Below are 12,833 nucleotides of genomic sequence, written 5' to 3'. Positions count from 1 at the left end.
CTAAATACAGCTTAAGGTACTGCTTAGTATCTTATAGAATTCAACTAGCCCAGTCTGGCTTATCCAAAGTATGAAAAGCATCAGTTCAGTTGCAGCAAAATGTATTATAATCTCAACATACAATAGAACCAACATAGTTCTATGGAATATTGGAACTATTTGAATATGCAATGACATTACCAAATACTATTCAGCAACAAAAGGAAAATGGTTATATGAGAATATAGGAAACGGGCCAGGTCAACCTATACAGATAATTAGGAACGAGAAGTACCAGGTAGAGAATCAGTCCATCTGGGATTCAGATTGATTATCCAAGAACGTAGAGTGATCTGTAGGTTCATAAAAAAGTCTGTGGATGACCTTTGAAAATGATCCGGAATCTTGAGGGCCCAGAAAAACAAAATGGAATGCTCATATCAGGAGCCTTCTGCGTAGATTGACGAAGCCTTTGTGACTAATTACGGTGTCTCTGGCAAAATCTTGCAAAATAAAATTTTTAGGACCTTCCCATTGAATCGTCTTGATCTTCCTCATTTGTTCTAAGATTTGATTTGTATGTTGTCGTAAAGGTTTAAAAATCAACGCTCTTGGAAAAGACATATTTCTGGGTTTAAAAGTTGGATCCCTGTGAACTCGTTCTATCTCAGTCTTTTTTTTTTTTTTTAAAGATTCAGAACATTTGGGATCCAAGTAAGTATGAAGTCAACTACTGAAGGGGCAGAATTATCACTCCTCTCCGGTAATCCAAAAATACCAAGATTACTTTTACTATTCCGATCTTCCTGTTCAGTTAGGTCTCTCCTTAACGATGTAATGGAACGTTCCAAATTTTGGAAGTGCTTTTTTCGTTGTTTATTTGTATAATCCTCCACGCTGCTTATTCTCATCTCAGTGTTAGAAACCCGTAATGAAAGATCTTGAAGGTCATTACGAATTGCTGCCACCTCCACATGAAGTAGAACTGTATTAGTTTTGGTACTTCGAGCTATATCGTGGACAGTATTGAGCTTGAATAATTTAGTTTATAAAGTTGAGGCAGAGTCAGGACTGCCTTTAGCCAGCAAATCCAGGATAGGTGAAGAATGTTTGAAATGATTCAGGTTCCCTTTGGAGTCTGTCTCTTTAGTCTTACCAACCATACCTTCCGCCACTGAGTAAGCTCATAATGATCACGATCAGATAACCTTAGTATGTTCTGAGAATAGCTGGCAAGGCAATGTGAACGAGCCACTAAATTACTAAAATCAGGGTAAATAATATGCCTGCTGTGCGTACAGAATCTCCTTCTAGACACTGCAAATCACATGTCCAAAACAACGCCAGAATTATTCATGAAGAGAGCAGTACCAGTGCTGTAAATTAGTAAGACTAGAGCCTGTCAACAGGAATAGCACCACACAAAAAAAGTTCCCGTCAGCGGCCGCCATCTTGTAGCCTCCAATGATGAAAGAAACTAGGACACCCAGCACTGATGGATATAAATTCCAATGGTCTATCATTTAAAGTTGCTGCACCCAGTACCTCTTGTTCAGAATGAGAAATAATCCTCTGTGAGGAGCTTAGAAGCTGACTCCAGCTCTCATTCACCATGACATAACTGCAGCAGCTTGTAGATAGCACTGCGGCCGCAATAACCACTCGGAACACCTTGGTGTGGTTTATGCATAGCCCCGACTGACTCCCTGGGCCACGCCTCTTTTATTTATAGCTGGCGCATACCGTCGCGCGACAGCGCCAACGTAACATCTCCGCTGGTAGACTGCACCGCTACCCCGCGTCGGAGAACACTACATTTCTTCTAACCTTTATTAAACAACAAACAGTGATCATGTAGATCTGTTGCCAGTCACTAGAATTCCAGTCCCAGGTTCGTCACACCACGAAGTCGACCAGCCGGGAGGATGGAATCTGGTTTCTTCTCAGGCCATATCTTGAGTGTCCTCACCGTGATGATGGCAATGATGGGGTCACTACCAGCAGGGCTTTCCTCTCCTGGGATCTCACAGGGGAGCTCGGCAGACTTCCAGCTGGCATTCCCGGCAGTGAAGGGGTGCGCTGGTCTGGTCGGTTCTCATCTTCAATGGGGGTCGTCCCTGAACTACCATCTGGGCCTTTCTCTACTACCGGTTGGCGTGGTCTGTCGTCCAGGTATTCGGACACCTGCAGGTCCGGAGTTCCGGCGTGCACCTTCTTGAAGAAGGAGATGTTGCGTGTCACTTCCTCCTTTCCTCTCTTGGCTGTTATCATGGTGCCGGTTCTGCAGATGACTGTCCTCGGCCTATTCTGGAATGGACCTGGAACTTTCTCCCAGGGTATCTGTCTTTGATATAGACTCGGTCTCTCACTCGAATGACAGACATCTGGGTCCGTCGGTTGGCACTGGCTTGGTCATTAGAGCTAGTCCGGTTGGCAAAGGTTTTTCCAGCATCGATCTGAGACTGGCTCCAGCTGGGGTGATGTGGGATGGTGTCTCGCATCACTCGGCCCATGCTCGCTGGCCCCAGAGCTGCCTCTGTTGTGAGATGGGGCGTCAAGCGGTATTCTCTCAGGAAACTGTATATGGCCCTCTCGAGAGGTGATCCATCTGCATGCGCAATGCGTATGACTTTGTTGAGAGTACATATGAACCTCTCTACTACCCCATTGTTTGAGGCCAGCACGGGGGCACTTTCCAGTGCTGAATTCCCCAGGCCTTTAGATAGTTTGCGAACTCTTGTCCATGGAAGGGTAGCCGTTGTCTGTCTTCACCACTTCGAATATTCAGTGGGTAGCGATGGTCTTCTCAAATTTGGTAACGACCTCCTTGGCTGTCTGACTCCCCACAATCTCCACCTCAGGGTACTTCGTTTAGTCATCGATGATTACCAGTGCATAGCATCCATCTGGGAGGTGTCCAATGTCTACACTCACGCACTCCCATGGTCGTTGGGGGTTTTCTTCCGTGATGACTGGGTGAGGGCGATCCAGTTGGCCCGCTCCCTGGCACCATGAGCATGTTCTGACTGTTTGTTCAACCAGTGTGTCCATCCCCGGGAACCAGACCTTGGCTCTCAGCCGGCTCTTGGTCTTTACCATGCCTTGATGTCCCCGGTAGGCGAGGTCCACCGCTTATTGAGCTAGGCTTTATGGTATCATCAGTCTTGGCCCTCGGAGCAGACAACCCCTGCTGTCGACCGAAAGTTCGTCCTTGACCCGCATAATTGACTCCAGGACGGTCTTTGCTTGCGGCGTTCGTCTGGTCATGGTGGACTGAATGGGGCGCCAGTCATTTGATTGGACTGCGCTCACGGCCAGTTACAGGCATTCATCGCTCCGGGTGGCTTCTACAATGGTCTCGAGACTCCTAGGCAGTGGCTGGGATCTATCCGAAACAAACCAAACCTATTGTTCAGTGTCTTCGGCCTCCTCTTCTTCCGCTTTGGTGGCCGCCCTAGGATGCCTCGAGAGGTAGTCCGCTGGATTGGACGAGCTCTGTTTGTATTCCACTCGATAGTCGTAACCCTGTAGTTGAAGGATCCATTTTTCAATCCTCGGGGGAGGTTTTGAAGCTGATCCTTGAAACAGGGGGACAAGGGGTTTGTGATCTGTGAATGGGTGGCCGTACACGTAGACGTGGAAGTGCCGGCAGGCCCAGTGGATAGCGATCGCTTCTAGTTCTATTTGCGAGTATCTCTGTTCCGTGTCCGTCAGGGAGCGGCTCGCGTATGCTATCGGGGCCCACTCTCCATTTCCTTGTAATTGTGTGAGCAAGGCTCCGAACCCATATGAGCTGGCGTCCACAGCAACGTTGGTGGATTGGGTCGGGGTGAAGTATGACAGTGTTGTATCTGCCGACAGGTGCGATTTGGTGTCCTTGAAGGCCTGCTCTTGTTCAGGGTCCCACTGCCATGTGGTGGAGGATTTCATCAGTTCTCTGAGGGGCTTTGTGAGGTTGGACAAATCTGGGACAAAGCGCCCACAAAAGTTCACCATTCCTAGGAAACTTCTTATTTCCGAGATGTTGGATGGTGCAGGGGCTTCTTGTACGTCTCGCACTTTGTCAGGGTCTGGGGCCACTCCTTGGTCTGAGAATGTGTAGCCAAAGGAGCTGATCTTGTTCTTTAAGAATTGGCACTTCTCTCTGTGTAGGGTCAGTCCAGATTATTTGATCCTCTGGAGAACCCCACGAAGTCTCTGATGGTGATCTTCCACAGATGACGCGTAGATGAGTAGGTCGTCACTTACATTTAAGACCCCTGGAAGCCCGCTGAGGACTTACCGAATGGTGTTTTGAAACACCTCTGCGGCACTCGAGATCTCGAAATTGAGGCGTCGGTATCTCCTGAGACTGACGTGCGTAGAGAAGGTGGTGATGTATCGGGAGTCCGGGTGGAGTGGTAGTTGGTGATAGCTGGATTGAAGGTCCATCTTCGAGAACCACATTGCGCCGTTCAGTTCTCCCAATATGTCGTCGATGGTAGGGGTTAGGTGACGCTCCCTTTTCACTGCGGCGTTTGGGAGGTGCATGTCAACGCAGATGCGGACTTGTCCCGGCTGTTTCAGTTTCCGTGCCACTACGATCGGGAACACCCACGGGGTGGGCCCGCTGACCTTTTCGATAATCCCTTGCTTCTCTAGCGCCTCCAACTCTTCTTCGACCTTCTTTCGCAGGTGGAATGCAATGCCCCTGTGCCTCAGCGCCACCGGTTGGACTGACTGGTCGATATGGAGAGAGACTTTTTTCCCTTTTAGGCACCCAATACCTTTGAAGACTTCTTCAAACTCCTCCATGATGACCTCTAGTTCCTATTCTTGTACCGCCATGGCGAATGATATTAGCCTCCTTTCTTCTGCTGACTGTCCACTTATCAGCATACCGCTTCCTTCCTTGATCACGTACCCTGTGGTGGGGGTCTTGAGGTCCTGGTGTTGCAGTTCAGTCTTGAAACATCCCAGGAGCGGGATGGGTGTCTTCTGGCCGTATGCAAATACTCTGATCCTTGCCTCGCATAGGGGTGGTTGTGGACTTAGTTTATTATAAAAATTGGCAGCCATTAGTTCAATGGAGGCCCCAGTGTCGATAGTGGCTCTCATCTCCTGGTGGTGGATTTTTATTCTGCACCTTGGAAGTCGTCTCTTCCGTCGCGGCTGATTAACTGCGAACACATAGTGGACCGGGTAGTCTCCCGCATCGTCATCCATGTCCTCACTATCCCGCTCTTCAGCCTCAGTCTGTGCTGCTTCCTTCCTTGATTTCGCTGACCGGTAAACCGTCGCGAAGTGGTTCATCCACCCGCACTGCACTGCACTTTTTCCCTCTCGCAGGGCGGTCTTGCATGCGATAGGGTGTGCCTCCGCAGTAACCACATTCCCTCTTCTTGTCTTGCTGTCTTCTCCCTGCGTTTTGGCGCACTTTGGGCCTCACCACGTTCACCTTCTCCACCACGTTGACTTGTTCCGTCTTGATGGGTCGGTGGAGGGCCGCCTCCATGTGGAATGCTCTGGCTTGCGACAGTTCCTTGGACCGGCCCAGGGTGAGGATGTTCGCTAGAGGTTAGCCGTCCTCCTGAAGAATGTTTACTCTGAGTTTGGACGAGTAGCACCCTTGCATTATCTGACCTCGGATTTCTTCCTGTTCGACGCGGAATCCGCATATGCCTGCCAGTTCTTTTAACCCCTTTGCCACGGCCGCAATTTCGCAGCAGTGCAGCACTTCCCAAAATGGGTGGGGCCGCGTCGGCCGTTGGCCGTTGGCCGACGGCAGCACTAGCGAGGTAGTGCTCCCGTCAGCCAACGACAACAGCACGCAAGGGGTTAAGCGCCCGTGGAACGCATCCAATGATTCCTCCGCTTCTTGCTTGGCCTGGCGAAAAATTCATCTTTCGTAGTCCCTTTTCGCCATCGGCTCGAAGTGCGCGTTTAGGGCGTTGAGAAGTATGACGTATGTTTTGGGTGTGGCATCTGTCAGGGTTTTGTAAATGCGGTGGATGTCTTTGCCTCCGAGGTGGAGGATTAGGGCTCTGCGCCTTTCCCGGGCTATGCCCGCCCCTTCAAAGTAGATCTGGAGGCGATCAGTCCAGTCTTTCCATTGCGGGGCAAGAGATGAGGGTGCCCCGTCCACCACGAAGGGCTCCATGGCGGGTATTGACGCCATCTTGGCGCAGACGCAGTCACAGCTCGCGGCACGTGCACTGCTTACCTCCTGGGTACACTAGCAGCCGCCTGGCCGAGGGCGATGATGATGCCTTCAGGGTCCTCTTCTGTGGCCTGTATGTTTTAGGCCCCACCGTAGTGTCTTCCCTTCTCAATATGCTGGGGCACACTCACCAGTGGGCACTACCAGGTGTGCAGGGAGGGCCTTCCCATCAATCGGGCACATTCATTGATTAATCCGATTAATCCGTTGGCGAACCCGTTATTGAATCTCTCGCTGAGCCAGGGAGTGGTTCCGCAGGCTTGGAAGCAGGCAATGGTCATCCCGCTGCTCAAGAAGCCTGGTCTGGATCCAAAGGCCCCAGTCAACTACAGGCCTATCTCTCTGTTGCCGGCTCTCACGAAAATTGTGGAAAAGCACGTTCAGACGGTGCTCTCCAATTTTCTAGAGACGAATGAGATTCTGCATGCCACCCAGTCGGGCTTTCGTCCAAATCTCAGCACAGAGCCTGCGCTCCTCGAGGTCTCAGAAACCATTAAAGGGGTTCTGGATACTGGGGGCAAAGCCATGCTGGTGATGCTGGATTTGTCGGCAGCTTTCGACACCGTCCCCCATGATGGCCTTCTCACAAGACTCTGTGAGATTGGACTACGGGGGACGGTGCTCAGCTGGTTTTCTTCCTTTCTAGCTGGCCGCCGGCAAACGGTCTGAGCCTCGCCAGATTCCGCCGTGATGCCGCCTCTGGGAGTCGGGGTCCCTCAGGGCTCTATTTTGAGCCCGACCCTCTGTAACATCTTCATGACCCCTTTGGCGGCGTTGGCGGAGTCGTTTGGGGCCCGGATCGTATCCTATGCAGACGACACCCAGCTCCTCTTCTCGTGTAAGAGAGGAGGAGACTTTGATGGGGAGAGTATCCGGGATTGCCTTGGGGCTGTTTTTCAATGGTTCCAACTGAACAGCCTCAAGTGCAATTCCGATAAGTCCGAGGTACTCTTCTTCGGGTGTGACACAGAGCCAGACTGGCAGGCTTGGTGGCCTATTAATATGTTCCCCCCCGACTTGTTCCTCCCAAATGGCTAAGAACCTGGGGGTCAAGATGGACAAGGGGTTGACGATGAAGTCCCAGATCCTGGGGGTGTCGGGCATTCTCTTCGGCCTCCTTAGGATGCTGCGGAGGTTTCTTCCCCTCTTGTCGGAGGAGCACAGGAAGCTGACTGTGCAGGCCCTGATAGGCTCTAGGCTAGATTATTCAAACGTTCTGTACCTGGGCCTGCCAGAGTACCTGCTACAGCGGCTCCAAGTTGTGCAGAATGCTGCGGCGAGAGCTATCTTTGGCTTGAATAGACGTGCTAGCGCTGCAGGTTTGTTGCAGACTCAGCACTGGCTCCCAATCCGCAAGCGGATTGCCTTTAAGGCTTTGACCCTGACCTACAAGGCCCTCAATGCGATGGGAGCAAAGTACCTCCAAAAGAGACTTGCCTTCTACCGTCCGGCTCGTTCTCTGAGGTCAGAATCCCTGTTTCTGGCGACTGTTCCACGGGTGAAGAGAGCGCGCCTGGGAGGTCGCTCCTTTGGACTTCTGGCGCCACAGTTGTGGAACTCTCTGCCTCTTACACTTAGGGCAGCCACCAGCCTACTGGCTTTTAGAAAAGGCCTCAAAACCTGGTTGTTTACCCAGTAGGCCTTCTTGCCTGTTGTGTCTTCTCTGTCTCTGATACCTTTCTTTTTAATTGTGTTATGTTATTACACTGTAGCCCTCCTTATTAAAAGCGCCGGGACACTCTTTTTGAGTAGCCGTGCGCTATACAAAAGCCAATATAACATAACATAACATAACATTCAGGGCTGCAGGGCCTGCCTCGGATACAGCAGACTCGCCTGTTGGCACACAGCAGGACAGCAAAGGCCAGGCCGCACTCCGTGGACCTAGGGCCTAGATGAAAGGCACACTGATTGCACTAATCACCAGCCAATTATGGTGATTGCTCAGCACTCCATGGGGTCGTTTCTGCCCCTCGTTGCCAGTCTAGTTGGGGAGGGGCTGCTCGCGCACGTGCTGATAGCGCTGCGGCCGCAATAACCACTCGGGACACCTTGATGTGGTTTATGCGTAACCCCGACTGACTCCCTGGGCCACGCCTCCTTTATTCATAGCTGACGCTTGTCCTCACGCGCCGGCGCTAACGTAACATCTCCGACTCTGGGTAGACTGCACCGCTACCCCGCGTCGGAGAACACTACACAGCGGATGCCATTTCAGGGCACTACTACGGTCTAAATACCTCACTAGTAGCCAACCAGCATTGAATTGTATCCCCTTCTTAAGACCAGATCCTGTCAGCATGAATCGCACAACACAATGATGTTCCTGTCAGTGGCCGCCATTTTGTAGCCTCCAATGATTGAAAGAAACAAGCACTCTCAGCACTAATAAATATAAGTTCCAAGACCTGTGGTCTATTAAATTAAAAATTGATGCACACAATACCTCTTACTCAGAATGAGAAATCCTCTGTGAGCAACTTAGAAGCTGACTCCAGCTCTTACTCGCTGTGCCGTGATGTAGCTGCAGTAGCGGACGCCATTTCAGGTCACTGTCTCAGCCAAAAGACCTTGTGTGTAACAGCTACCAGTAGGACATATTAGAGCATGAAAAACTCTCCCCAGAGCTCACAGACCATTCCGCCACTCTCCGCCGCCCAAAGTTGATCAAAAATCACCCGAAACACAACAGCTACCGCAGAGCTCAAGAAAATGCAGTCATCTTCATTGCGTGCCAAGCCACGCCCCCCTCCTACAGGGATTTCATGTTTATTCCCTCAAGCGTAATTTACCCCTTGTATCTGAGAACCTGCTGCGTTTTGGTTTCCCACAACATGGCACTATTTGCCCGAAAATGCAGCTGGCTTCCAGCACCTTCATCTCAGCTGGCAGAAATGGACATTCAAACAAATAATGGCATTTCTGACCCTCTTCCCAAAGGAGAAAATGCACGAGCAGTCCCAGCCGTATTGTGTTTGTTAGGTCTGGTATTAACTAAAACAGTTTCATTTTAGTAAAATTTTATGTCTATATACTGTATACAAGGGTGTATGGGTAGATTAACACTGCTATAACTTTTGACTTTGCTGGTTCTTTTCTCATTTTGGTCTCATTGATTGGGTTTTCACAAGTTCCAGTAAGACGCACAGAAGAGGTGCAACAAGGTTAGTGGCCGAGCAAGCTTTCTGCCATGGGACAATTGCTTCAGCTTGTACAGTACGCAACACGTGCATTGGAGTCAGTTGACTTTTGGACATGGAAGCACAAGAGAAAAAAAGCATGTGACGATATCAAGGGGGTGAGTGTCGAAGAGGGGCTTGGAGGAACTGTGACGCCAGGAGGATCAGAGGACTCATGACCCTGATGGCATCGCCAGCGGGCACAGAAGGCACAGGCATGGGTTGGAAGGCACACTTGAGACCTTGCATAGAAGGCACCTGGGTGTTCAGTCTGGGGAGGAGTGAGAGAGGAGTGAGGCTGAGCAGGGGCACCTTATACAAGCAGCTCAAGAGACCTGGTATCACAGGAAGTAGAGGCCGGCAAACGTGGACTGCAGAGCCATGTTGTAGCATAGGTGCAGGTGGCACAAGAAGGTGTCATTGTACATGTAAGGCTAGCACACAGGGAAATTGAGCTAGAGTTAGAGAAAGGCCAAAAGACCAGTGAAAGGGAGCATCAGGTGAACATAAATGGGGGGTGGGGAAGCAGAGGGTGTGATGGGAAAGGTACACAGGAAGGAACGCAGTTACTGTCTGGAGAACCAAGGCAGGGTCTGTGCAGCAAAGGGCACCTAAAGGCGTAATGTCGAAAGGAGTTCTGTAAAGCACAGGCAGCACAATGTGCAGCACGGGCCACCTCATTACAGACTACCTCCACCCGAAGCATTCGCACCAGGGATAGAGCATTGATCGGAGTATGACATACGCACCAGTGGTAGAGCATTGATCGGATTAAGGCACACACCAGTGATAGAGCATTGATCGGATTATAGCATACGCTCCTGTGGTAGAGCATTGGCTCATGACATACGCACCAGTGATAGAGCATTGATCGGATTATGGCATACGCACCTGTGGTATTGGCTTTTGACATACCCACCAGTGGTAGAGAATTGATCACATGACACACACGCCATTTATAGAGCATTGATTGGATTGACATACACGCCAACAAAAGAGCACTGATCGTATTAAGACCAGTGGGGGCTGGCATCTATGAAGGATGGTTGGGCGGGTGGGGAAAAAATACATTACACTTACCTTCCTGGCGTGCCGTTCTCATCGCTCTGGTCTTCTCCAGGCAGGCAGGTTCCAACACGGGTCCCAGGAAACTGCAGTAACCAATTCGGATTGGAGGGAACAGCCTCCTTTGGCACTCCAGAGGACACGGAAGCCCTATGCTGTCTTTAACCCAGTTGTTTTAGACAACTGAGTTAGCGTGGTTTAAAATGCGCTTGTGTGGCTTGTCACAAGACGGCCGGCCAAAGAGATGTGCACTTTAAACTTAAAGTGCCCTGCAGATCACTACTTTCTGCCACTGTCTGACTGGCAGCAGCAGAAAGCCCCGCCCCTCATTCTGACACTCTGCTCAGGACAGGGTTTTACAAAATAAAATCGTACTAAATGAACTTTATTGCCATTTTATTTTTCCATCTCTGGGAGCAATTTAGTGGGGCGACGCTCCTCCGCCTGAACGGAGGAGCCGCCCCTGATTAGTAATAGAGCATTGACTGGATTATGACCTACACCCTAGTGAAAGGGCACTGATCGGTTATTACATACACATTAGTGATTGAGCATTGATCGGATTATGACATACACCCTTGTGATGGAGCATTGATTGGATTATGACGTACACACTGGTGATAGAGCATTGATTGGATGATGACATGCACAGTTGTGATAGAGCATTGATCAGGTTATGACATACACCCTAGTGACAGAGCATTGATTGGTTTATGTTTTGCAGTGAAAAGTCCAGGCCTGTTCAGTCGATTAATTCTACAATTCCCTCCAATAATTTCAGTTTCTATTCAAAATTGGGCAGAGGCCACGTCTTGGCGCTTCTATTCTTTTCTTATTGTTTGTGATTTGCGAACTTTGACCGTCTTCAGAAAACACGGCTATCAAAGGAGTAGTAGGGAGTATTCAGTTTTATACCTCAAGTGTAGCATCTTTGTTTCAGTTACTCGTATATGCCCTAATCTATTTTTATTTCTTTTTCTTTTCAGGCCTGTTTCTTAGGTTTCGAAGTTGCCATGAAATGCCTTAACTGGCTCGCGCCAAATTTGTGATTACTCAGGAAGCAGTTCTTCGTTTTAAAGGATGAATTAGTACAATAATAGGAAAACGATGGAAGCTCGGCTGCTTTGAATGATGGAAATCACTGGTGAAATGAAAAATGTGTTTTAAATTAATTATTTTGCCTTAATTTCAAAGGTACTCTTTTGACATCAGCCATAACTGATCTTTGTCTTTTTTTAAACTTCACCAGGAGGTTGAAGTCCCAAACAAATCCGCTATTCAACCAAACCTACAGGAGAACTGTTCTGTGTAACATCACTGTGTATCATCCCAGAAGAGGGAACTCCTCTCTTGTTCTTCGACTGTTGACCATGTAGAACAACACAACACAGGCTCGTGCCTGGTACCTTTGCAGTTGCTGCACCAGGTGTGCATAGGATAAATAACTGAGTAAAATGGCTTGTTAGTTACATGAGACATGCATGTGCCAGCTGGGGCTTACATCTAAGCCTACTGCTAAATGCATTATGCATTTACCACTCAGGTACGTAGACTTTACTTCCATCAAATAGGACGTAATCAGTAGCCTCTACCTCCAAGCCCTGTGCCTTATAAGAGACTGTGATTGTTAGAGCTCATAGACTTCTGGCACTGCACTAAGGAACACGTGGCAGTGGGGGGGGCTATGCCATAAGTCTGGTTATTAATCACCTAACCAGCCAGATACAAGGCGCTACAACAAGCTTTTGGCACTAATAAACTTGCGGTGTAATTTACATATGAGACAATTGTGTCTAGAAAAAATAAACACTTTAACTTTCTTAATGCTTTCGTTGTTTCACAATTATTTCTATTTATTCATTCTCTCCTTATCTGTTATTTAGAATAGCTCTGACTCTTGAAAAGAAGACCACGTTCATGAAACCGGTGTTAAAATCATATTGCTCATTTATGGCCAGTTCACAACACCTAACTGGGCAAAGGCGACTTAATACACCCCAACCAGAAATCTTCAGTCAGCCACCTCCTACCTGACACACCCCAGCCAGAGATCTACAATCAGCTGCCTCCTACCTCACACACCCCAGCCAGAGATCTACAATCAGCTGCCTCCTACCTCATACACCACAGCCAGAGATCTACAATCAGCTGCCTCCTACCTGACCCCGCCCAGCCAAAGCCCTTCAATCAGCCGCCTCCTACAGAACACATCCCAGCCAGAGTTCTTCAATCAGCAGCCTCCTACCAGACACACCCCAGCCAGAGATATCCAGTCAGCCGCCTCCTCCCGGACACACTCCAACCAGGAATCTTCAATTAGCCGCCTACTACCTGACACACCCCAGCCAGAGAGCTTCAATTAGCCGCCTACTATCTGACTCCCTTCCCTCGCAAGATCTTCAGTCAGCTGC

At 49.4% G+C, this 12,833-nt stretch overlaps 1 protein-coding gene across 1 annotated transcript in view; it reads left to right on the top strand.

Annotated features, from left to right (window-relative positions):
- The window catches only part of SLC25A20 (solute carrier family 25 member 20), a 91,109-nt gene extending 78,863 nt beyond the window's left edge, over positions 1 to 12,246 (top strand). The window contains exon 9 of the mRNA XM_086939315.1: positions 11,409 to 12,246. Within this exon, the coding sequence (XP_086795441.1) occupies positions 11,409 to 11,471 (63 nt within the window). The 3' untranslated portion in view covers positions 11,472 to 12,246. The remainder of the gene's footprint in view (positions 1 to 11,408) is intronic.
- Positions 12,247 to 12,833: the final 587 nt, after the last annotated feature.

The sequence above is a fragment of the Lissotriton vulgaris genome, chromosome 9, assembly GCF_964263255.1.
Source record: "Lissotriton vulgaris chromosome 9, aLisVul1.2, whole genome shotgun sequence".
Taxonomy (NCBI): Eukaryota; Metazoa; Chordata; class Amphibia; order Caudata; family Salamandridae; genus Lissotriton; species Lissotriton vulgaris.
Note: the sequence above shows the minus strand (reverse complement) of the source record. Positions and strands in the feature narration are given on the sequence as shown.